The sequence below is a fragment of the Coregonus lavaretus genome (assembly GCF_964263955.1).
Source record: "Coregonus lavaretus genome assembly, chromosome: 11".
NCBI classification, from domain to species: Eukaryota; Metazoa; Chordata; class Actinopteri; order Salmoniformes; family Salmonidae; genus Coregonus; species Coregonus lavaretus.
This window is the reverse complement of record NC_139998.1, coordinates 28,998,933-29,025,261: the sequence shown is the minus strand read 5'-3', so window position 1 is coordinate 29,025,261 and position 26,329 is coordinate 28,998,933. Positions and strand designations below refer to the sequence as shown.

Sequence of the window (26,329 nt, the reverse complement as noted above, 5' to 3'; positions counted from 1 at the left end):
CTCTGTATGTAGGACTCACTGAGGTATAAAGAATCCTAAGACTACTGTAATGCTGCATTCATGACACATCGGAAACTCAGAAAATTTGAATAATAAACCTGGAGAACGAGTTGTGTGCATTCACGTGCTATCAACAAGCTGCGTCAACCATAAACGAGAAAAGTAGCCTACAGTTAAACAAATTAAAATGTCGCAGCACGAGGAAACCAGAGTTTCCCCATTTTTAATTACGAGTTGGAGGGCCATTCAATAGATTTTCCCCATTCGGAAGCTCGTATTTCCGACATGTCATGAACGCGGTTTTATCGTAACAACGACTCCTCTCAAGCCTGCCCTTATCAGACCACCGACGTCACCGTCGAGTCAAACACCGGTAGATGCAAATTGCAAACATACAACCAGAATCTCAAACCCATCGGTCGCAGGTAGAGAGAAAGGAAACCCACTTCAACCTAGACGTGACTCGGACAGCATTTTATTCATTTGCGATATCAAACACGCATAACGTTTATCAGGCCTTTGCTTTATGACTGTAATCTAGCCTATTTAGCTGTTTGACATCGCTCTGTTCCCTGATTCCTATTATGCCTTCCCAGTCTTGGTTTATCGCTGGTACCGCTCTCCTCCTCTCTCTTCGGCAGGCATTCGGGGCGAAGGGACCACATCCATGCACAGAGGTGAGATCCACTGGCAGGACGCCGATGTATGTTGTCGGAGTTATTTTTAGTAGCTGTATTTTCTGTAGGCTAATAATAGTACATGCATGTTAGTGGAAAACACAGGATTGTGTTATTTACCAGTTTATCCATTCAAATAGAGAGTCAGAAGAGGAGTGTGAGTCAGGGTTCTACTGTGTAGAATAACATGAATGCTAAACAGTTATTATTCCACAGACCATTACTAATACGATTATGAAGTGATGACGCTGCACTTCCGGTCAGATCCATATGTTTATCTAAATATAAATCACACACACCGCTTAGAGAGAGGGAGATGCACTCCTTGACAACTAATTACTCATCCTGTTTCTCCAAACACCAGTCAGTCATACATTCAGGTAGTCCTGTAGGATTTCTGTGGAATTGTTGCTTAGGACACTTGCACTGCTTAGGGCAATGTGTGACTGAGTTAGGTGAAGGGCTTCAGAGGTGTGTGTGTGTGCGCAGTGTTCTGGGTTGTGTTGTCTCAACACTCAGGGGAGACTTTGTCTTATCAGTTTCCTGCATGGAGCTGCCTTTCCTTCCCGCCGTCTCTCTCGCTCTCTCCACTCATCACCTCTGAGCCATAGCACATGGCTGGCTTATGTTACATTCAGAAGGACACAAACTCCAATTTACTGTCCAGTCACAGTGACTCACCAGTGAAGTATGCCTTGCATGGTGACACAAGGAGATTGCTAGCTGAAGTATCAGTTTATTAAAAGTAGTTCAACCAACGCCTCAAGGAGGAACTTGGATGCATGGAAAAGATGGACGTCATCACAAAAATGGATGAACCTACAGATTGGGTAAGCTCACTGGTTATTGTGGTGAAAAAGAACGGCGATCTCAGGATATGTCTAGACCCGAGAGATCTCAACAAAGCTATCAAGCGAGAGCATTTCAAGTTGCCAACCAGAGAAGAGATAATGTCGCAGTTTGCTGGAGCAAAGTGGTTCAGTAAGCTTGATGCCTCATCAGGATTCTGGCAAATGAAGCTAGATGATGCAAGCTCAAGGCTATGCACATTCAACACACCTGAGGGCAGGTACAGATTTCTTCGTCTACCATATGGGATTCTCTCAGCGCCAGAGGTCTACCTCAAGACAATTCACATGATCTTAGAGCACATTCCAGGAGTAGAGACCATGATGGACGACATCATCGTCTGGGGGTCCACAAAAGAAGAACATGACGCGGGAGTGAGACAAGTGCTGGACCTGACACGGAAAGTCAACCTGAAACTAAACAAGGACAAATGCGAGTTTGGTGTGAAAACACTTACCTTCGTGGGAGACGTACTTTCAGAGGATGGAGTCAAACCAGACCCGAGGAAAACATCAGCCATCAACAACATGGAGCGCCTACAGGCCAAAGCAGCAAGCAGAACCACTAATGCCTCATCCAGTACCCAACCAACCCTACTACAAAGTTGGAGTTGACCTTTTTGACTGCAATGGCAAATGTCACATTGTTGTTACCGACTACTACTCAAACTACCCTGAAGTAGCAACACTGCCAACTACCTCCAGCAAAGCTGTAATCACCTACCTGAAATCAGTCTTTGCAAGACATGGGGTTGCGTCTGAACTGTACTCGGACAATGGCCCGCAGTTCTGAATTCCGATCATTCGCTAACGACTGGGGATTCCGACACAACACCTCCGGCCCCAACTACCCAAGGTCCAACGGCTTAGCAGAAAGTTCAGTCAAAATGTTCAAAGATCTGATGAAAAAGGCACATGATGGAAAGGAGGACTTCCTAAAAGTATGATGATCTACCGCAGCGCACCGCTGCAGAATGGACTTTCACCTGCACAAATGTTGATGGGACGTCGCATCAGAACCAACCTACCATCCATGAGGACTTGCTAACACCCAGAGGTGCTCACAACGTCAAACTCACAAAGGAAAAACAGAAAGACAAACAAAAACAGTGACATTATAAAGGTGCAAGACACTTAACTGAACTGAAACCTGGAGATCATACACGACTCCGAGACATCACTACAGGAACCTGGGTGCGTGCAGAGAGAAGTTGCACCGCGATCCTATGAGATCCAAACAGAGCATGGATCACAACTGAGACAAAACAGAGTGCATCTAAGGCTTCAGCCATTCACTCAAGGTACTGAGGATCATCAGGAGGATACTGCTGTAGCGTCAAATGCCTTTACCAATGGACAATTCAGTCAGAACACCCTGACTGACAATGAACACTGTCCAACTGCTTCAGGAAGCACTTCAGCAGAATGACCAAAAATGACTGCCAGAGCCCCTGAAAGGCTTATTGAGAATTGCTTTTAAAAAATCTTTTAAAAAGGGGCACCTGGATTGGATGTTTCTGTTTATGTGAAAAGAAATAGAGCCACAATAGAGTATTTTTGGACAGAAACTGCATTTAGTTGAGAAAGAGAAAAGGGGAAAGAAATGTGTGTTATTGAAAATTGCATGTTTTGCAGGTTGAGTAAACAAATGTTTAATTACAGAGAAAAAGTAGTTTTCTTTTAAAGGAAGGAAGATGTGTTATGTGTTAAAAACATGAAGACTACGTTACCCAGCAGGCTATGTGAGGGGGGAAAAATCCAGAAAATCACATTGTAGGATTTTTAATGAATTTATTTGCAAGTTATGGTGGAAAATAAGTATTTGGTCACCTACAAACAAGCAAGATTTCTGGCTCTCACAGACCTGTAACTTCTTCTTTAAGAGGCTCCTCTGTCCTCCACTCGTTACCTGTATTAATGGCACCTGTTTGAACTTGTTATCAGTATAAAAGACACCTGTCCACAACCTCAAACAGTCACACTCCAAACTCCACTATGGCCAAGACCAAAGAGCTGTCAAAGGACACCAGAAACAAAATTGTAGACCTGCACCAGGCTGGGAAGTCTGAATCTGCAATAGGTAAGCAGCTTGGTTTGAAGAAATCAACTGTGGGAGCAATTATTAGGAAATGGAAGACATACAAGACCACTGATAATCTCCCTCGATCTGGGGCTCCACGCAAGATCTCACCCCGTGGGGTCAAAATGATCACAAGAACGGTGAGCAAAAATCCCAGAACCACACGGGGGGACCTAGTGAATGACCTGCAGAGAGCTGGGACCAAAGTAACAAAGCCTACCATCAGTAACACACTACGCCGCCAGGGACTCAAATCCTGCAGTGCCAGACGTGTCCCCCTGCTTAAGCCAGTACATGTCCAGGCCCGTCTGAAGTTTGCTAGAGTGCATTTGGATGATCCAGAAGAGGATTGGGAGAATGTCATATGGTCAGATGAAACCAAAATAGAACTTTTTGGTAGAAACTCAACTCGTCGTGTTTGGAGGACAAAGAATGCTGAGTTGCATCCAAAGAACACCATACCTACTGTGAAGCATGGGGGTGGAAACATCATGCTTTGGGGCTGTTTTTCTGCAAAGGGACCAGGACGACTGATCCGCGTAAAGGAAAGAATGAATGGGGCCATGTATCGTGAGATTTTGAGTGAAAACCTCCTTCCATCAGCAAGGGCATTGAAGATGAAACGTGGCTGGGTCTTTCAGCATGACAATGATCCCAAACACACCGCCCGGGCAACGAAGGAGTGGCTTCGTAAGAAGCATTTCAAGGTCCTGGAGTGGCCTAGCCAGTCTCCAGATCTCAACCCCATAGACAATCTTTGGAGGGAGTTGAAAGTCCGTGTTGCCCAGCGACAGCCCCAAAACATCACTGCTCTAGAGGAGATCTGCATGGAGGAATGGGCCAAAATACCAGCAACAGTGTGTGAAAACCTTGTGAAGGGTTGTTTACCCAACTTTTTGCAGCGCCAGTAGGTTCTGTCACTTTTATTTTCAGTCTCTTCACGCATTGCACGTGATGCACAATATATCAACAATAGCCGAACGTAGTCGACCGACGCATGTTTCCTCGCAATCAGCTGTGGTTCGGTTAGGCTCGGCCATATTGTGCAAGTGTTTGTCACGTGCAAATTGCATCAGTATTGAAAATAAAAACAGACCAACGTACTCAAAGTAGGGCTAATAACACTTCCCTGTGGATATTTTGTCTCAGATTACCTCCTTCATAAGGACAAAATCAGCAGACAACAGGTAAAATACTTTCAAATGAAGTTTATTCAATAGTCTTGTGATTGGACTGTTCACAAAAAGTAAGCCTACATGATAGAGACGAGAGAGGAGTCTTCCACTCTCAGATTCGTAGAGTCTAGGGGCAATCATCCTCCTGGAGCCACTGAATATGCGTGCATTTGCTCTCGCCTTGCCCTTTAGAACACATCTGATTCTGCTAATCAATGTCCTGATGAGCAGATGCTTAGAATAAGGAGTGTTGGAGCAGGGCTGGAGCAAAAGCCTGCACACCCAGTAGCTCTGCAGAAGAAGGGTTGGCAGTCCCTGGTCTAGTGGAATGTCTTTAGAATGACACCATATAAGAGAAAAACCTGATATATCAGTGCTTGAGGTATAGATCATTATCAGTTCAGATTTGTCCTGGAACAGACTTCTTCTCCTATCAGGTAACACATGACAGGTATGCAAAATATATACTTCTGTTGAGTTAATGTATGGAGGAATAGATAATTAAAGTTTATGGCCTGATTATTGATTGAAATGAATCTCAGTGATACATAGCTATCAGTTATTCCTGAGAGAAAGAGAGGGGGAAGGGGAGAGTTTAAGAAAGGTGGTAATAAATAAGTCAATACATTATTTGAAATCAATATCGTGAAACCTGGTGTGCATGTGGCATTCATTCATTTGCATCAAACCAGTACTGCTGTTGGATACAAATAGCGTCAGTTTTGAGGATGAAACAATGGTGTTACTGTAAAGCCTAGGTATGATTCTACAACTTCATATATCTGCCATGTGTCATGTCCATGAGGCCCACAACATGACCCCATCAGCACAGTGACCAGACACGTGTGTGTGTCCTTCTAAAAGGTCAACATTCCTTAGACATGGCAAAAAGCATGTTGTATTTCACTCAATGGTTTGGCAATTATTGGTTTGGCAAAATCAAGGGGCATTTTGGTCAGAATAGTGATTAAATGAGTCATGCTCTCTCTACAATTTCCCTAACCATAATGGTGAACCACATACTCCACAGCATGTTTGTGTGTGTGAGATAACACTTCAACAATGTTCTCACAGTGACAATTGCAAACCTTGAACTCAAAAACCTTAAATCCTCAGAACCTTTAGCAAGACTGAACCATCAAATTCCAATGCCTGGACATACAGTTGTCAGTGATTAGGGACAACTTCTACCTTCTCCATTATACTGACCTAGGATCAGTTTTTAGGGACAACTTCTATCTCATCCACTTACACACTGTGTGCTGTGTCTTAGTTTCCTGTATCCATAGTGATGGAATGGGGGTGAAGAGAGAGAATTCAGGGCCTTTGGTGGTCTTGGTGTTTACTGACCTCTCTCTGTCCCCATGTCTGTCTTTTCTCTGTATATCTCACTGTTTCTCACATACTGTTCAAAGACACACACACTCAACCCCTCTCTCTTTCTCTCCCTCACTGCGTATCCATGCTCTCTTGTGTTGCAGACAGACTACTACTATGAATATACAGAGTGTGACAGTACAGGGTCGCGATGGAGAGTAGCAATCCCTCAGAGCCATGGATCCTGCATTGGACTGCCCGAGCCTGTACGAGGGACAGAGTGCAGTAAGTACTGTGTGTGTGTCAGAGATGTTTCTCACACCCTCTTATCAGCTGGTTGGAATTTCCTCCAGTATTCCACAACGACCTGATTGACTCTTTGGCACTGCTCCAGTCATAGCACAGGGCAGAGCTGGCTTCATGCTTGAACAACAGGCCAATAACCTCAGAGCATCATACACACACACACACACACACACACACACACAGGTCTCACTATGTTTACTTATGAATGTTCACGGGGGTCTTGAGGCTGACTTTGCTTCCCTAAATATCTCTAACTGATGCATGTCTGTGGATAAGGTTTTATTGACATACACTCCCCTACATATTTATTTGGACAGTTAAGCTAAAACTTTTAATTTGGCTCTTTACTCCAGCATTTTGGATTTGAGATCAAATGTTTTATGAGGCGACAGTACAAAATGTCACCTTTTTATTTGTTCAAACATATCTGTTTTAACGTTGAGAAATGAAAGCACTTTATGCATCTAGTCCCCCCATTTGAAGGTGTCATAAGTATTTGGACAAATTCCCTTAGTGTATTACATTTAGTCAAAAGTTTAGTATTCCTAGCGCGCAATGACTACATCAAGCTTGTGACTGTACAAACTTGTTGGATGAATTTGTAATTTGTTTTGGTTATGTTTAAGACCAAAAAGCTAGTTTTTCTATTCATACATTTTTGCGATATAGCAAATGTTGACTTTGTGGCTGTGCTATCTAGTGGAAACCCCTACCAGACCTTGCTGCTGCCCCCCACCCACTCAGCAACGATTATCTGCTCTCCTCCTCCATGTTCTCACTTCTCATCAATATGATGGCTCGTTGCAGTGATGTATGACAGCGTGTTCATAGATGTCCAACAATCTGTTGTTAACGCCACGTATGGTGTTTGAGAGCTCGCGCTTTGTACTTTCAGAGCAATAATTTCTCCATCCGGGCCATCACGTTTTTTGACATGGCTTCTTGTAGTTTGTTTCTAGACATGCCATTAGGGCAACATTGAAGCCGACATCCTCTACCATTGACAATGGCTGCATAGCAACTGCAATAATTTCTGTAATCAGCGTTATGATTTTCTCAGTCCGTCCCTTATCGCACTGCTGCCAGTGTAACCGGTGCTGTACTGCACTGCTGTAGCTCTGCATTGTGTGTGATTGATTGGGAGTATAGACGTGGACTTCGGAGATCAGTTTGTTCTAATGAATCAGAATTCTCTCTGCATCCAAAAGAAAAGACAAAACATTTGTAGATCACAAATATGTTCTGCCCATTGTCGCCTCTTTCTACAACATAGACACACAATACAAAGGACTGGGATCAGTCGAGGAGCTAGCCATCGTTCGCACATACAATACCTTAGCTAGCTAGTAACCCCATGTTGAATTCAAAATGTTAATATCATCCTAAAAAGTACAATTACAATTGCATCTTAACAATACCATCCACTTATGAGTAAACTCTAAATATACAACATTATTCATGAACATAACACTGTGTGTATGACTTTGTGCTTAAAGGAATCAAACTTTTCTGAAGACGACAGAAAAAGCGTGCCTACCTCTCATAGTGCATAAAAATTATTTGAGCACGAGCACGCAGGGCAAAACGTAAGTACACACTCCCCTATTCCCAGGATGCAGGCATGCATAATAACAAATCAACATGCTATATTAATATATTAACCTGGTGAAATTCACAAAGTACTTTAACAACTGTTACACCAGCAAGGGGTTGGGTCTCATGGTGCTTCCTTTTTCAGTATTGCATCTGTACTGCCACTGTAGCTCAATTCCACCTTGCAAAGCTTGCATTTCATCTCCCCCCTACTAATGTTATAGCATTGTTGCGTTATTTTTATTTTTATTTTAATTTTTTCTCTTTATGATAATGATCGCGACCTGTTAGTGGTAGTTTTGATGAAATTAGGGATTTTAACGATCCCAATTTCGTTTAAACGTCACACCCCTACTTTGTACAACCTCGCCAACGCACGCACCCCCATCCCCACCCACACAGCCCTTTTCACCAGGATGTGGGGATTAGTAGGTTTGTTTCCGTGGTTACAGGGGAGCCAGCCGAGGGCTGTTGTACATCTCTGAGCTGTATCCAGCCCAATTATGGACCCTGTTACTCCCCCTACCTTTGTTGTAAACAGAAGGTCTACCATTTTTTTTTTGCCAATACAATGTTATTGACATGATGCCTATGATTTCCTGTTTTGCACCATCCCTGACCTCTAACAAGCTCTGATACGTCCCCTCTCTCTCTCTGACACACTTCCAAACGGTGGTATACAGTGGCGATTTTAGCATGTAAATCTTGGTGGGGCAAACATCCATTTTTTTAAATGCATGCCAGCAAAGCCACTACACAACACTAAACAATACATTAATTGCGCTATAACGGTGACAAATGGTGCCCACAAACTGTTAGGGCCTACATAAAGCTGTCCCAACAGCAAAGCTTTCTTTTCAGCACATTGGAATGAGTCCTTACCACAGCTACACCTGGCTATCAGTGGAGCCTTGTCTGGCAGCGAAACAGTTCATTCTGCCTCATTTACTGCCTTAAAAAAAAAACATAGCTGATGGCTGACTTGCTTAAACAAATGTGGTTCTACTGACAAATGAGATGTACAAACTATGGCATAAGGGGACGACGAGCGGATAAGAGGCAATCCGTAATTTTGATTAAGACATTAATGAGCGAGCTAGGACGGACGTAGACAATATAGCTATTTGTTCAGCAGTTTTGAAATGTACAGCGACAGAATTCATTCTTACAGTATTCACGCTGTACACCAAGTCAGAACCGTAGGACAGATAAAGGGGGCATATAAAATCTTACAATATTCGATGATTACATTTCTCTAAAACAGGCTATAGGCTGTTCTGAGCACCACCAAGTCAGAACAGTAGGCTAAGTTGTGAGGGGGAAAGGGAACAAATTATTAGGGTCAGCCACATGGGCTACATGGGCTACTAGCTTCCTACACAACATACACTTAGTATTACATTCTTAGCTACAGTATACATATCTCCCTGGCATATTACATCATTTACGCAGCAGCATACAATACATTTCTGGACCTTGTTGTGCTGTCCTCACTTGAACAGGAAGGTGGTGCGGCGGTCCTTGTGGGCAAATTTTGTCATCAAACATTGTCAGAGAATGCCAGACTTTGACGTCAAAATTTGCCCACAAGGACTGCCGCGCCACCTTCCTGTTCAAGTTTTCAAGACAACTGGGAACCCCAACAACAAAAAAAGAGGCCTGAGTTCCCAGTTGTCTTGAACTCACTGAAGTCTGATATTTCCCAGTTCAGAGTTTCCAGTTGTTTTGAACGCGGCAGAAGTCATGCTGGATTGACAGCATGGGCAATGTATTTGGCCATTTCTGGCCGATGGTGTTGAATGTTTATCCTTTTTAAGCTTGGAAAATAGAACCTTGAACCCAGACTTGGACCACACACCCACTCCGCTGAATAGCAGGCTAGTGATTGCTTTGCAACGGTTGCAGTTAGCCACTGATTCCTTCCAAACCACTCATGGTTGAATTTGTGATTTCCAACTTACTGTGTAATGTTTATGTCCAATGGCCGATGAGCACCGCTACGTTTTAACTATAATTTCTCTTCATATGACAAGGATTGAAAAGGATTTGCCAGTAGATTGTCGACGTGATTAATGATGACTGCTTGTCTAGCTTACTAGCTATTTTGAAAGTATGATGTTGACATGATCAGTCCAATCAAAGCTACAGTAGATATAACGTCATTTTACGTCATTTTATCTGTGACAAATGACCTTGAGCATTCTTGGATGGGCACTTCTAATGTAACTCTATGACAGCACCCAAGGGGCTTGAATTTTCTTGCTCTCCCCATGAGTGACAGAACACTGAGCCAATCACGGCGCAACTAGAGAAAATGACCAACCCCTACGCTCTGTATTTTTCACTGGCTGCCCCACCACCACAGAAAGCACAGAGCTAGCCTTACTCAAGAAAGCAAAAAAGAGACCATGTTTGTATGCAGCTTTATTAACTTAATTATTATTAGTTTTTTACATTGTTTGCAAACTTTAATGTGACACGTATTAATGCCAAAATAAAATATACAGTACCAGTCAAAAGTTTGGACACACCTACTCATTCAAGAGTTTTTCTTTATTTTTTACTATTTTCTACATTGTAGAATAATAGTGAAGACATCAAAACTATGAAATAACACATATGGAATCATGTAGTAACCAAAAAAGTGTTAAACAAATCAAAATATATTCAAATAGCCACCCTTTGCCTTGATGACAGCTTTGCACACTCTTGGCATTCTCTCAACCAGCTTCACCTGGAATGCTTTTCCAACAGTCTTGAAGGATTTCCCAGATATACTGAGCACTTGTTGGCTGCTTTTCCTTCACTCTGCCATTCAACTCATCCCAAACCATCTCAATTGGGTTGAGGTCGGGCGATTGTGGAGGCCAGACCATCTGATGCAGCACTCCATCACTCTCCTTCTTGGTCAAATAGCCCTTACACAGCCTGGATGTATGTTGGGTCATTGTCGTGTTGAAAAACAAATGATAGTCCCACTAAGCCCAAACCAGATGGGATGGCGTATCACTGCAGAATACTGTGGTAGCCAATGCTGGATAAGTGTGCCTTGAATTCTAAATAAATCACAGACAGTGTCACCAGCAAAGCACCCCCACACCATAACACCACCTCCTCCATGCTTTATGGTGGGAAATACAGTGAGGGGAAAAAGTATTTGATCCCCTGCTGATTTTGAACGTTTGCCCACTGACAAAGACATGATCAGTCTATAATTTTAATGGTAGGTTTATTTGAACAGTGAGAGACAGAATAACAACAAAAAAATCCAGAAAAACGCATGTCAAAAATGTTATGAATTGATTTGCATTTTAATGAGGGAAATAAGTATTTGACCCCTCTGCAAAACATGACTTGGTACTTGGTGGCAAAACCCTTGTTGGCAATCACAGAGGTCAGATGTTTCTTGTAGTTGGCCACCAGGTTTGCACACATCTCAGGAGGGATTTTGTCCCACTCCTCTTTGCAGATCTTCTCCAAGTCATTAAGGTTTCGAGCCTGACGTTTGGCAACTCAAACCTTCAGCTCCCTCCACAGATTTTCTATGGGATTAAGGTCTGAAGACTGGCTAGGCCACTCCAGGACCTTAATGTGCTTCTTCTTGAGCCACTCCTTTGTTGCTTTGGCCGTGTGTTTTGGGTCATTGTCATGCTGGAATACCCATCCACGACCCATTTTCAATGCCCTGGCTGAGGGAAGGAGGTTCTCACCCAAGATTTGACGGTACATGGCCCCGTCCATCGTCCCTTTGATGCGACGAAGTTGTCCTGTCCCCTTAGCAAAAAAACACCCCCAAAGCATAATGTTTCCACCTCCGTGTTTGACGGTGGGGATGGTGTTCTTGGGGTCATAGGCAGCATTCCTCCTCCTCCAAACACGGCGAGTTGAGTTGATGCCAAAGAGCTCAATTTTGGTCTCATCTGACCACAACACTTTCACCCAGTTCTCCTCTGAATCATTCAGATGTTCATTGGCAAACTTCAGACGGCCCTGTATATGTGCTTTCTTGAGCAGGGGGACCTTGCGGGCGCTGCAGGATTTCAGTCCTTCACGGCGTAGTGTGTTACCAGTTGTTTTCTTGGTGACTATGGTCCCAGCTGCCTTGAGATCATTGACAAGATCCTCCCGTGTAGTTCTGGGCTGATTCCTCACCTTTCTCATGATCATTGCAACTCCACAAGGTGAGATCTTGCATGGAGCCCCAGGCCGAGGGAGATTGACAGTTATTTTGTGTTTCGTCCATTTGCGAATACTTGCACCAACTGTTGTCACCTTCTCACCAAGCTGCTTGGCGATGGTCTTGTAGCCCATTCCAGCCTTGTGTAGGTCTACAATCTTGTCCCTGACATCCTTGGAGTGCTATTTGGTCTTGGCCATGGAGGAGAGTTTGGAATCTGATTGATTGCTTCTGTGGACAGGTGCCTTTTATACAGGTAACAAACTGAGATTAGGAGCACTCCCTTTAAGAGTGTGCTCCTAATCTCAGTTTGTTACCTGTATAAAAGACACCTGGGAGCCAGAAACCTTTCTGATTGAGAGGGGGGTCAAATACTTATTTCCCTCATTAAAATGCAAATCAATTTATAACATTTTGACATGCATTTTTCTGGATTTATTTGTTGTTATTCTGTCTCTCACTGTTCAAATAAACCTACCATTAAAATTACAGACTGATCATTTCTTTGTCAGTGGGCAAACTTACAAAATCAGCAGGGGATCAAATACTTTTTTCCCTCACTGTGTATATATATATACAGTGGGGGAAAAAAGTATTTAGTCAGCCACCAATTGTGCAAGTTCTCCCACTTAAAAAGATGAGAGAGGCCTGTAATTTATCATAGGTACACATCAACGATGACAGACAAATTGAGAAAAAAAAATCCAGAAAATCACATTGTAGGATTTTTAATGAATTTATTTGCAAATTATGGTGGAAAATAAGTATTTGGTCACCTACAAACAAGCAAGATTTCTGGCTCTCACAGAACTGTAACTTCTTCTTTAAGAGGCTCCTCTGTCCTCCACTCGTTACCTGTATTAATGGCACCTGTTTGAACTTGTTATCAGTATAAAAGACACCTGTCCACAACCTCAAACAGTCACACTCCAAACTCCACTATGGCCAAGACCAAAGAGCTGTCAAAGGACACCAGAAACAAAATTGTAGACCTGCACCAGGCTGGGAAGACTGAATCTGCAATAGGTAAGCAGCTTGGTTTGAAGAAATCAACTGTGGGAGCAATTATTAGGAAATGGAAGACATACAAGACCACTGATAATCTCCCTCGATCTGGGGCTCCACGCAAGTTCTCACCCCGTGGGGTCAAAATGATCACAAGAACGGTGAGCAAAAATCCCAGAACCACACGGGGGGACCTAGTGAATGACCTGCAGAGAGCTGGGACCAAAGTAACAAAGCCTACCATCAGTAACACACTACGCCGCCAGGGACTCAAATCCTGCAGTGCAGGACGTGTCCCCCTGCTTAAGCCAGTACATGTCCAGGCCCGTCTGAAGTTTGCTAGAGTGCATTTGGATGATCCAGAAGAGGATTGGGAGAATGTCATATGGTCAGATGAAACCAAAATAGAACTTTTTGGTAAAAACTCAACTCGTTGTGTTTGGAGGACAAAGAATGCTGAGTTGCATCCAAAGAACACTATACCTACTGTGAAGCATGGGGGTGGAAACATCATGCTATGGGGCTGTTTTTCTGCAAAGGGACCAGGACGACTGATCCGTGTAAAGGAAAGAATGAATGGGGCCATGTATCGTGAGATTTTGAGTGAAAACCTTCTTCCATCAGCAAGGGCATTGAAGATGAAACGTGGCTGGGTCTTTCAGCATGACAATGATCCCAAACACACCGCCCGGGCAACGAAGGAGTGGCTTCGTAAGAATCATTTCAAGGTCCTGGAGTGGCCTAGCCAGTCTCCAGATCTCAACCCCATAGAAAATCTTTGGAGGGAGTTGAAAGTCCGTGTTGCCCAGCGACAGCCCCAAAACATCACTGCTCTAGAGGAGATCTGCATGGAGGAATGGGCCAAAATACCAGCAACAGTGTGTGAAAACCTGGTGAAGACTTACAGAAAACGTTTGACCTGTGTCATTGCCAACAAAGGGTATATAACAAAGTATTTAGACACTTTTGTTATTGACCAAATACTTATTTTCCACCATAATTAGCAAATAAATTCATTAAAAATCCTACAATGTGATTTTCTGGATTTTTTAAAATAATTTTGTCTGTCATAGTTGACGTGTACCTATGATGAAAATTACAGGCCTCTCTCATCTTTTTAAGTGGGAGAACTTGCACAATTGGTGGCTGACTAAATACTTTTTTCCCCCACTGTATATATATATACATACACACACACGTATGTATGTATGTATGTATGTATGTATGTATGTATGTATGTATGAATGTATGAATGTATGAATGTATGAATGTATGAATGAATGAATGAATGATAGCTAAACAGGTCAGGCTCTGCCCTGAATGACAGGTCACCACTGGTAGTATACTTCTCTTATCTTTTCCATGAAATGTCCACTGGTTCACTCCCCCTTATGGAAGTAAGAGAAATGGACAGGTGTAAGAACTATAGTCGGAACTCCCTCTAGCCTTATGGAGGTGCCCACTTAGTTGTGCACCCAGTAATGTTTCCTTTGCTCTTTCTCCCCTTCTCTTTCCCCCAGCATTTTCCTGTGAGGCGGGGGAGTTTCTGGAGATGTCTGCTCAGGAGTGTACTCAGTGTGCAGCAGGTACCTACTCTCTGGGCAGCGGCATTCGCTTTGATGACTGGGAAACCATCCCCACCGGGTTCAGCTCCCTAGCAACTTACCTCGACAATGGTCCCCATGGAGACGACAGCACTGCCTGCAACAGGTGTGGGAAGAGGAGGGGTTTAGCTTGTTATGATTTTTAAATCATAGTGTCGTTGCAGTTCTCACATACATCTCATGAATCTCTGCTGTGTGTGTGTCCAGTTCGTCGTGGTTCCCCCAGGGTAGTTACCTGGAGTCTAACAGAGATGAGTGTACTGTCTCTCTGATCTATGCTGTCCATCTGAAGAAACCGGGATCAGTCTCCTTTGACTACCAGTACCCAGACGGTAACCTCTTCTTCGTGTTCTTTGTGAGTCTTCTACTTCATTCTCTCATTTCTATGATATCTTCTAGTTAGTGAGAGTAAATTCTTCTCTGCAGTACCTTCTTGACCAAGTAGCGCTATAAATATGCTGAAGTGATATTAACTATTTTATATATTGATTGATTGTTTGATGTTCTGATTGGTTGGCAGGTCCAGAATGACCAGTGTCAGGAGATGGACCAGACTGCCGATAAGAAGTGGCTCAAGCTCACCAGTCACGGGGAGTGGGCCAAACACACTGTAAGAGCTGTGTTTGTTTGTAATTAAGTTCTAAGTCATGGTCCTCAAGACCCAAATTGAGTGCAAGCTTTTGTTTTAGCCCAGCATTAGCGCATCTGATTTCACTAGTCAACTAATCACCAAGCCCTTGATTCATTGAATCATGTGTGTCTAAGGTCTAAAGGGTTAGACAGCCTCTGAGGCTACAGCACCCTCTAGTGTCAAGTATTGGGATGCTTTCAGCTCGTATCTGTGTAGATGGGCATTCTAAACCCAGGTCTCTACTGTGTGTGTTCAAGGTGAATCTGAATTCTGGCACTAACATCTTGTACTGGAGGACAGCAGGGGTCCTGATGGGAGCTAAAGTAGTCAAACCTGTTCTGCTGAAGAACGTCCACATAGAGGGTAGGACCACCGTGTGTTTGTCATTATTGTAGTTGTTCATGTCAGTTCCCCTCTGTCCTTAAGTGTTATTTTCTCTCTTTAGGAGTGGCGTATGCATCTGAGTGTTTCCCGTGTAAACCAGGGACGTTCAGTCAAACCCCAGGCTCTTCCTCATGTCAGCCCTGTCCCAGAGACACCCACTCTGGCCACGGAGCCAGCTCCTGTACCCCCTGCAACACCACCACACTCTATGCACGTAGGCTCACACAAATATAAGCATGCTGACAAGTCTAGGTGCAGACACCTATACACAACTTCTGTTTTTAGAGTTAAAACATGAGTTTGAACAGCTTATTGGTTATATTACGGTTCTTTATCTTTTAAACATCTCTCCCTCTTTCACTGCACCCCCCCCCCCCCCTCTCTTCCAGCGGAGGGGTCAGCTGAGTGCAAAGCGAGACCACCATGCTCCAAGAAGGATTACTTTCAGATCCACACCCCATGTGACCTTGAGGGCAAGGTGAGAAAACCAACTCACCCTCCCAATACCACATCCATTATCGCCCGATTGCTTACACCTATTTAATCCTTTTTGATCTACACAAGTGCCCATGGATGGGTTAGCCATTCTAGCTCCGGTATCCCTACAATTCACTGTCTGTCCTCCATGTTGGCTCTCTGTATGGTTACAGTTTCGTCATCCTCCATGTTGTCTCTGTGTGTGTGGTTTCAGACGCAGGTGACCTACAGGTGGGTGGAGCCTCAGATCTGTCTGGTGGGCGTGCCCGGGGCTGAAACACTGCCCCCCTCTGGTGACCGTGAGGCCTGCCCCCCCTGCAACCCCGGTTTCTATAACAATGACACAGCTACCTGCTCTCCCTGCCCCCCCGGGACATTCTCTGATGGGGTCAAAGGTGACGACAAAATACCCCTTTCTCCCATGTCCTCTTCTATCTCTCTTGTCCTCCTCTTTCTGTATTGCCTAATGGGATCTGGTTTTTATTTACGTTTGCTTTCCTACGTTATGATCTCTATTTCTCTCCCTCTTCTTTTACGATTCTCTACCTCTCTCCCAGCATGTGAGTCGTGTCCTGCTGGTACTGAGCCTGCTGTAGGTTATCAGTACAAGTGGTGGAACGTCCTTCCAGCAAGCATGAAGACATCCTGCTTCAATGTGGGAAACTCCAAGTGTGACGGCATGAACGGTGGGTGCAGCTGCTCTCTCTGAGGCCTAGAGGGTGTTGTTGCGCTTTGCTGTTTTTGACATGTTCCCCTTAGGCTATGGGGTGGCCAACCCTCCTTCTGGAAAACTGCTAGGTAGGCTGGCTATTACAGCAGGATGAGAATAAAGAGAGGGTAGCTCTCCAGGAGGAGGGTTGTGTACCCCTGCCTTAGGCACTTTCGCATAATGCATAGAGGGGCCACAGGCCACATTTGAGTTAAATAGTCAGGGAAGACCCTGGTATGTGTGCGTGTCGTGTGTGTGTGTGTGTGTTCTGACGTGTCTCTCCGTCAGGTTGGGAGGTGGCGGGGGATCATATCCGCAGTGGAGCAGGGGGCTCTGATAACGACTACCTCATCCTCAACCTCCATGTACCTGGTTTCAAGTGAGTCCAATCATCTCAATCTGTCTCTGTCTTATTGTCACGATACCAACATTTTACTAATGATACCAGGCCAAGTATCACGATACCAAGTAATATCACGATACCACAGGAAAAATAATTCTGAATGGCTTAGCGTCTTGTTCGCCTCGTTCCCCGGACGCTTGTTCCTGTTTTCTAAACGTTCTGTGCATGTACTACTCAAAAACCTGTCACTAATATTCGCACTTCTACGCAATGTAACACATTGAATTTAACTTCACACTGTTCACTGTATAATAGAATACTGCATAGAATGGCTGATTTGCAAAGGCTTACCTGTGATTTGGCTGGAAGAATGGGAGGAAATAATATAAATGCATAATGATCTGCATGTCATTGTGGAAGTAAGGGGAAAACACTGCATGAAACCATCTTACTCTTCAGTTAACACAAACCAATAATTTATCAAACCAATAATTAACGCCCTGGGATTAGTTTAAAATGGACCGCGACAAGGTTTGTGAAATTATATAAAATGTGATCGAAAGGTAGCTCCGGTAATATGGATCATATTTTTTTAATGGTTTGGCCTAGAGACGAGCTGTTTTCTTTTCTGTAAAGCTGCAAGCATGCTGCGTGACAGCGAACTTCCAAAGTCTACTGAGACTGGCCTGTGCTCTTGGTTATAACTTTGCTCGCTCTGTGCACTGTTCCAATGTATCAAATGTACAAATTTAACAACAGTTGACTCATCAGCGACTGCATCCCCACTCGCCATCATGGCTAAATTATATTTTTAAAACTGCTGGAGCAATAGAAGAGTGGACGCAGAGAACCTGAATGCGATGGCTGGTAGGGGATGTGGCTGGCTGATTACAGCTGCCACATGTAATATGCGTGTGAAAGTGAAGTGGACGTTACTGGACCGGCGCTGTTGCTTAAAATGTTTTACTGAATTTATTTTTACTGGCTTTATAAACATTTTATAACAGGCGCCAGCAAGTTCTTTAAATTGGTAGGTCTGAATAATTTGGTAGTATCATATGAAACGGTACTACTGTATCCTAAAATGTTGTTATCATAAGTATGATGACGTTTTGGTATCGTGATATTACCGTGGCACCGGTATACTGTGCAACACTACTCTGTCCCTCGCTCTCTCTCTTCCCCTCTCCTTCTATCTCTCTCTTAATGTGTGTGTGTGTGTGTCCGTGTCCTCAGGCCTCCTACATCAGGGACAGAGTTTGGCCGTATCAGCTTTGAGTTTGAGATGGTGTGTTCAGCTGACTGTGAGCTGTACTTTATGATGGTGAGAACAACACAGGATAAAGAAAAATCCACACTCAATGCAAAAAGTATACGAGAGCATCTAGAAAAGTGTGTGGGTATTTCTATTCCTTTAATGACTTTTGTAATTGGCATCTGGGAAATAGTTGGAGATGTGCACACTACTTTTGAACTGTGTAAAGGAAATTACATCACTCTGTGTAGGATGTAAACAGGAAGAGTACGAGGGTGGTGGCGTCATGGGAGGGCAGTAAGGTCAGACAGTCCTACACACACATCATGACCAAGAACGCATCTATGTCATACACCTGGGCCTTCCAGAGGACCAACCAGGCCTCTGACGTAAGTACACACACGCGCAGGCTCGCACACACACACTGTATACAAAATTGGATACTGCACTAATGTATACAGACACAATCATATACTAGTAGTGCATTTTCTCACTCTTCCTACTTTCATCTTTCTTTTTCTCTCTCTCTCTCTCTCCAAATCCCCCCCCCCCCCTCCCCCAGGTGCGTCAGAATGTGAACAACGTGGCACGTATCTACTCCATCTCAGTGAGTAATGCTGTAGACGGTGTGTCGTCAAAGTGTCGGGCCTGTGCCCTCCTCTCCCAGCCCTCCGGCTCGCTGTGTGTGCCCTGCCCTCCAGGACACTACATACACACACACACCAGCCAGTGCACCGAGTGCCCCCCCAACACACACCTTACCTCACACAGCACCCTGGGGCCAGAGGCCTGCAAACCCTGTGGACCTTCCAGCAAGAGTAACAAGGTGTGTGTGTGTGTGTGTGTGTGTTATGAGTGTTTTGTTGATATCTGTGTCACAGCAAGCGTGTGTTTGTGTGTGTCAAGGTTGGTCAATAAAAGTGTGTGTCCATTGTTGATTCCCCCAGGGCACAACTGAATGTTTGTGTTTTTACAGGAGCACAGCATGTGCTACAGTGACTGTGTGTTCTCCTACTCTGAGAACAACGTGTCTCTGAGTTTTGACTACAGTTCTCTGGGCTCTGTTGGAACGTTAATGAACGGACCCAGTTTTACCTCCAAAGGAACCAAATACTACCACATCTTCAACATCAGCCTCTGTGGAGGAGAGGTACACGCACACACACGCACACACACACTGATTAACAATATTTGCAACCTACAATTACATTGTGATGCTGAATTGAGCTTCAAATTCTCAGGGTAGAAGGGCTGTGTGTACAGACAACGTGACTGACCTATCCAGCGCCGATTCTCAGAAAGACACAGGGGAACCAGCCAATGCGGTGGAGACTTTAGTCTGTCAATCAACCATTATCCCCTCCAGTGGGCAGGGCTTCCACACAGCACTATCCTCTCAGTCCATCAGCCTAGCAGACACCTTCCTGGGTGAGTACACACACACACACATTTTCCTTGTAACCTGATGCCGATCGTTGGCGCTGGTGTATAGTAGGCATTAATTTATTGATGGATGTGTGTAGGAGCGACAGTGGCCTTGACTCTGGATGGAGTCAAGGCAAGACCAGACCTGTTCCCACAGACCACCAACAAAGTCCCTGACGTCAACTTCTTCTACCGGTAGCTTTATGTTTTCTACATCCTAAAACACAAATTCTAAATCATAACTACTTCTGTGAATAGTGTTTTTGGGGCTCAACTAAAGGTTTGGGGTAGTTTTTAGTTGCTCTTAATCAGTAGTACCCTGTTGTTTTTTCACCAAATGTTGTGTTTCTATTGGATAGTTCTCTGGAGGTGACCTCGTCATGTGATAAAGGTCGTAATGTGGTGGTGACGCTTCGCTGTAACCCGGATAGAAGCACACAAGGAGAACTCACAGTACCCAGGTACTGTCTATCTGCCTCCTTTCCTCTCTTCTTGCCCCTCTCTCTCTTTCTGTCTCTTTTCCTCTTTCTGTCTTGCTCAGAAACTGCAGCCTCAAAGGAGATTACTAGTAAAGGGAGAGACTTCAAAAAAAGTCCAAGCTCGAAATGAACTGCAAGCTGAATTCACAGAAACTCTGCATCCTCTTGTGACTGTTAAATTAGTAAGAAGCTGTTTGCTTTTACTACAAGGCAGCTAGTTATCTAACTCTGTGTGATGGAGCTTCATGCTGCATGCTGGGGGAATACGGGAAGCTGAGAACACACATGGATTTATCACTCAGATTTGATCAGATTACATCTAATTGAAACTGTCCTTATAACGTAAAGGTTAGATTAGTACATTGTAGTAACAGTGACAGTATGTTTCTCTGTTGTAGTCAGTGTCCGGCGGGGACGTGTGATGGCTGTACCTTCCACTTCCTGTGGGAGAGCTTGGGGGCGTGTCCTCAGTGCACATCCACAGACTACCACCAGATAGAGGGAGCCTGCAAGGGAGGACTACAGGTGTGTGTGTGTTACTAATCGATACCCTGCAGGGAGCTGCTATCTGCTCTCACTCTGAATCCTTTAGAAAAATGTTCTCTTTCATAGCATTACACACTCACACATGTTCACTGTGTCCCTCTCCCCAGGACACTCTGTATGTGTGGACTGAGCCAAAGCGGTGTGTAGGAGGGGTGTCCCTCCCAGCGATGAAGACCTGGCCATGTGAGAGCATGGACTTCTTGGTAAAGATGGGGGCGACTATAGGAGCCTTCACCGCCGCACTCCTCTTCTCCATCACCTGCTATTTCTGGAAGAAGAACAAGAGGTAGGAATTCATTCATTCTTACATACATATGTTTGGAAGAAGTACTAGAGTAGTACTGAAGATTGGTGATTTTTCTAAGTCCCGCCTACCCCTGACTCTGGTAGGCTGGAGTTTAAGTACTCGAAGCTGGTGATGTCGTCCAATAAGGAGTGTGAACTGCCGGGGGCGGACAGCTGTGCCGTGATGGAGGGAGAGGAGAACGAGGGAGAGATGGAGGACGAGGTGGTCTACTCCAAAAAAACATCCCTGATACGCAAACTCAAAGCCATCGCATCTAGGGTAAGAGTCAGATCCACTATGCAGCTATGCAGAAATCAAACTACATTACCTACATGTGTGGGTGTGTGTGCACGCATGGTGTGTGTGTGTGTGTGTGTGTGCAGAATCTGTTTCTCCCATGGACTAATGTGTGTCTGTGTATTTCATCCACAGGGAAACAGAAGAAGCTATGAAAATGTCCAGTTGAACTCCTCACAGTCAAACGGATTGGTGTGGGGGTGAAGAAAGATGAAAGAGAACAAGGAGAGAGACCAACCCCCAGAGAGACTTCTTCAACATATCTCCCATGTTGAGGGTTTGAACCCTTAATACACACACACGCACACACACACACACACACACACACACACACACACACACACACACACACACACACACACACACCCAGAACATACATAGACACATGCAGAGTACACACACCCAGAATGCATGCTCACCGACACAAACACATGTGAAAGGACATTATACCCATCTGGCCTTATCCCTGGAAGGGTGTGTATGGGTGGATTGCTGGCATATGGGCGGTGTGATTTTTAAAGGGTGTGTATGGTGGGGTATATGTGTGGTGTGTCGGGTCTGCTTAGGTAAAAAAAGAGGACCTTTTATGTGGGATGTTTTTTGTGCTGTTTTTTTCCGTCACTCTGTTGTCAGGTAGCTTTGGGGGCCATGTTGTTTTCCCTCAGGTGATTTGTCCTCTGAGACCAACCTCACATCAACCCTTAGGCTCTTTCTCAATAATCTGGATAAGAGGAAAGACATGGTGTTCCAAAGTGCCCTCTGAAAGGCTGGGTGGGATTTATGCATGTTGGCACGTGTCCAATCCTTTGAGATCTACAGAAGTGCACACATAGCCCTAAATACCCAACACACACACACACACACACACACACACACACACACACCCTAGTACAGTCTCATCTTAGTCTGACCTGCACCACCCGTTACCCATTTGTTCTGTCTGTAGGCTTTGGGTTACCATGGTGATGGTGGAGTGTCCTTCAGCCTCTCTTAGTCCAATCAGGAGTGGTGATGTTACATTATCCATGTAATGATACAATATGATGCTGACTGCCTTTCTGTTATTTAAAGTGAAATAAACTATATTGTATTTGTGTACACTTTCAATCTGTCCTTTGCTTCCGATGAAAATCCTACACACAAGAAGCCAGCAGACAAGACAGGCGTATCATTTGTTATTGTTTATTATGATGTCATCATGTCCTCGTTATTGCACGTATCATGAGCTCTATTGCTTTGTGATTGGCCAGTCCAAAGAGGTCAAGGTTCACATTGACCCCAGATCTAACCACTGATCCAGATACGTTGTCATCCTCTAATGGATAAGGTTAGGATTGAGAATAGGTTAATCTGATCCTAGATATGTGGTTATAGGAGCAACTTCTACCTTGACTCCAGAATGTTCTGGGTTGTTCTCTTGGGAATCTGGCGATCACTGACCCATTCCAGGTGAGAATACGCTGTGAAAGCGAACAGATACTTTGATAACATTATTAAAGACACCTTTGGACAGAGTTGGTACCATTAGCATTGACACTTATAATGGTAAAAGACTGACTGTTAACTTCACTGTTTTGTTGTAATGTTCTACATTGCTAGTGAATGACCAGTCACTTTCCTAGCCTATTCCCATATGTACACATTACAATCCCTGACATCTGTTGGTCAAGCTAACTAATACAGTAGTATTTTTAAAAGGGACTAGATTTATACCTCATATGATTTTTACAGAATGCCACTGCTTTGAGTTGAACACAGCTCACACACAATCTGACTGCAACACATTCTGACTCTCTCCATCCCTCCCTCCATCTCCACCCTCCTTTTCAATCTCTCTATCCCTCTTCAATCTCCTCAAGGCCCCTGCTGTGACAGCCCCATGTCCTTGGTGTGTATTTGAGTCAGTATGTGCTTGGCATGATGGAGCGGGCTCGCAGAGCCCTTCTTGGCATCGTGTTGCAGTGGGCTCAGGATCCGTACAGCGCCTGTCTTAAGCTATCTTGGAGCTGACAAATATACCAGCAAAGTTTCACAAGATAAGAGAGTGAAGGGGGACTGCCATGGGTGACAGAGAAATATGGGGAGACAAAGAGAGGGGGAGAGGGGGAGAGATGGAGAGGGGGAATGTGGAGAGTAGGTTGGTTGAGAGAGTTTTCTGCCAAGTCCCATCATTAAAGACAACTTGAGTTTGAATCAACATCCCCCTCCTTGACCCTCCTCCCTTCTTCATACTCGACTCCCCCATCCCACTACATCAGAACAAAAGGAATTGTGGCAGTGGTTGTTCATAGCAACGTGCCATGCAGGGAGGGGAGCGAATGGGAGGTATAGTATCTGGTTGGAGCAGGGCTGGGGAGTGAATGCATAAGCCTCGGGACAACAGCCTCCCAATCTCTGGGCTGTGTTAGTGTGTGTCTGGGCTGAACATGATGCTGTGCCTCCTGGGCCATGGGACGCTTTTACATAATCCAGCTCCTCTCTGCCTGCTGCAAAACACACATACACAAACGCTCAATCACAGAAACGCTCTCTTATTTTTGTTTTTCACCATTGCTTAGCCTTTGGGGAAATGGTTGACTGGTGACCTGCGTCAGGGGTGTAACAGCGGTTTTCACACCCCAGTAAAACCTGTTAGCAGAGAGGGGTGTGGCCTCATTCTCCTGGACACTTCCTGTGTTTCACACAACAGAAGAGTGGGATGAAGGAAAGGAAACGAGGAGAGGATTCCATTTAAGACATTCGAGAGCATCCAAAATATCTGCTTTCTCTCCCACCTCCCATCAACAATGAGAACTTGGGAGGATATAGTAACACTGGGGGTAGGATGACTTTAACCATGGACACTGATCTAAGCTGATCCTAGATTTTTGCCTATAAGCCCAGCCCCTACCTGGATCATAAATCTAGCAGACACACATTAAAGGAAAACTCCACCCAAAAACTATCTTCTGGTATTTGTTTCATTCGTCCATTGTTGATATAGTCCCAAAATGTTTTGCATGTCAGAAATCATGTTTTCAAGATATAAATACATTTTGGGACTTTATCAACAATGGACTAATGAAACAAATACCAAAAGTTCATTTTGGGGTGGAATGTTCCTTTAAAGCACATAGCCGTTAATAGAACATCATCACATGACTACAGGACACTTCGACAAGGAAGGGCTCACAACCCATTGGTTTAAAGGATGCAGGGAAGACGTGTTCAACTGCACTTGTTCAGCGCAAACTCTTTTCTACAAACAGTGCTTGTGGAACGATTTGATTGAATGTTTCTAAATGCTAAACGAAACATCAGTGACTGAGTTTAGGGTTGTGGCATAGCATCTGCAATGTTTCTTTAATATTGACAATAATGGCAGTTAAGACTTTGAACAGTCACTTGTAATTAACTACCTTGTGTTGTCACACTGTTGCTAACGTTTGTGCCGAAAATGCAGGTTAAAGAGAAATGTTGTTGTACACATGTCTGTTACTATGGCCATCAAGGTAATTGGACCCTCCTATACAGTGGCTGGTCCATAGAATTAGAACGAGTAGAAAGGACATTCCAGTTCAAAACAATGGTCCATATTGGGTGGACTGGCTGCCATATTGGGTGCATCTTTTGGAAAGTTCAATAAATATTATATACTGCTATATTTTGTACATTTACATTTTAGCAGACGCTCTTATCCATCGACAGATTTTTCACCTTATCGGCTCGGGGACTCGAACAGAACTTCTACTAGTGCTGTCACTAGATATGCTTAAAGCCCTATATGTGTGTGTGTGTGTGTTCCTCACCAGCCTGCATCTTCTTAATCTCGTTGCGGGCACACGGGTCGTTGCACTGGGATGGGGGCACCACCTCCCTTGGCCAGCAAATCAGGTCGCTGCTCAGGCTCAGAGTCTCCGGCCACTCACCAATGGCCACGTATCGTAGCGATCAGCGTTGTGCTGGTAACTGAAGATGTTGAACCAGCGACCTTTCAGTTACTGGCCCAACCCTCTAACCACTAGGCTACCTTCCCCCTATATGCTATAATGAGAGCAAATGTGTGATTCAACATACTATATGAAATTTGGATACTATGTCCGTTCCAGACTTTCTATTCCTATGGGCTTGTCAGCCCAACTCAGGGAGCTTCATCCACAGTCAGTCCACAGTAGTGGGAATCCTACTGGAGTTATGTAATACTGTCAACATTGTGCTGTTCTAACCATGAGTAATATTATATACATATATACAGATACAACATATACAACATACAAATACATACAAATGCATACTGACTGGCTTATTACAATGAGACCTACAAAAAAGAGTACAAAGTCTGTGGGCTATTGCAGGTGAGGCTGTCTCAGCCACTACCCCTACAGAACATCTGTTCTCAGACACCCCTAACACACACACACACACACTCCTTTCACAACCCTAACACACATACACACACACACTCTCCTATCACAACCCAGTGCACAGTTATATATGTACACATCGTCTTAACAAAACTATTCAAAACAAAGGCTAAAAAAATCCTCCTACAAAATTGTTTTGGTTCTTTTGTTTCTCCACAACAATTTCGATTCCATTATATGTACAGCACTAGAAAACAATGTAATAATAAACACTTTCTACAGACGTGAAACAGTACTGTTCTAGTCCACGTGGTGGGAGGAGGGGACGGGGACATAATGTGTTCCTATTTGCTAACAGTCTCTGGGGGGCAG

General features: G+C 44.2%; 1 protein-coding gene across 1 annotated transcript; it reads left to right on the top strand.

The window, feature by feature from the left end:
• The first annotated feature begins 365 nt into the window (after positions 1-365).
• LOC311136908 (endosome/lysosome-associated apoptosis and autophagy regulator family member 2-like) lies at positions 366-22,721 on the top strand. The gene is made up of 22 exons (XM_084171223.1): positions 366-677; positions 6,262-6,382; positions 14,699-14,888; positions 14,990-15,137; positions 15,303-15,392; positions 15,671-15,776; positions 15,859-16,011; positions 16,187-16,275; positions 16,489-16,669; positions 16,832-16,960; positions 17,272-17,362; positions 18,563-18,650; positions 18,833-18,970; positions 19,144-19,407; positions 19,558-19,731; positions 19,823-20,009; positions 20,105-20,201; positions 20,366-20,467; positions 20,884-21,010; positions 21,139-21,317; positions 21,422-21,596; positions 21,750-22,721. Exons 1-22 carry the CDS (start codon positions 585-587, stop codon positions 21,816-21,818), a joined length of 2,991 nt encoding a protein of 996 aa, XP_084027349.1. The 5' UTR covers positions 366-584; the 3' UTR covers positions 21,819-22,721.
• The last annotated feature ends 3,608 nt before the right edge of the window (positions 22,722-26,329 follow it).

Bases quoted from the DNA above. Each gene is read 5' to 3' on its own strand.
- LOC311136908 (XM_084171223.1), top strand. From the start codon at position 585: ATGCCTTCCCAGTCTTGGTTTATCGCTGGTACCGCTCTCCTCCTCTCT. The intron at 14,889-14,989 runs GTGTGGGAAGAG...GTGTGTGTCCAG, and splicing joins GACAGCACTGCCTGCAACAG to TTCGTCGTGGTTCCCCCAGG. The intron at 20,010-20,104 runs GTGAGTACACAC...GGATGTGTGTAG, and splicing joins CCTAGCAGACACCTTCCTGG to GAGCGACAGTGGCCTTGACT.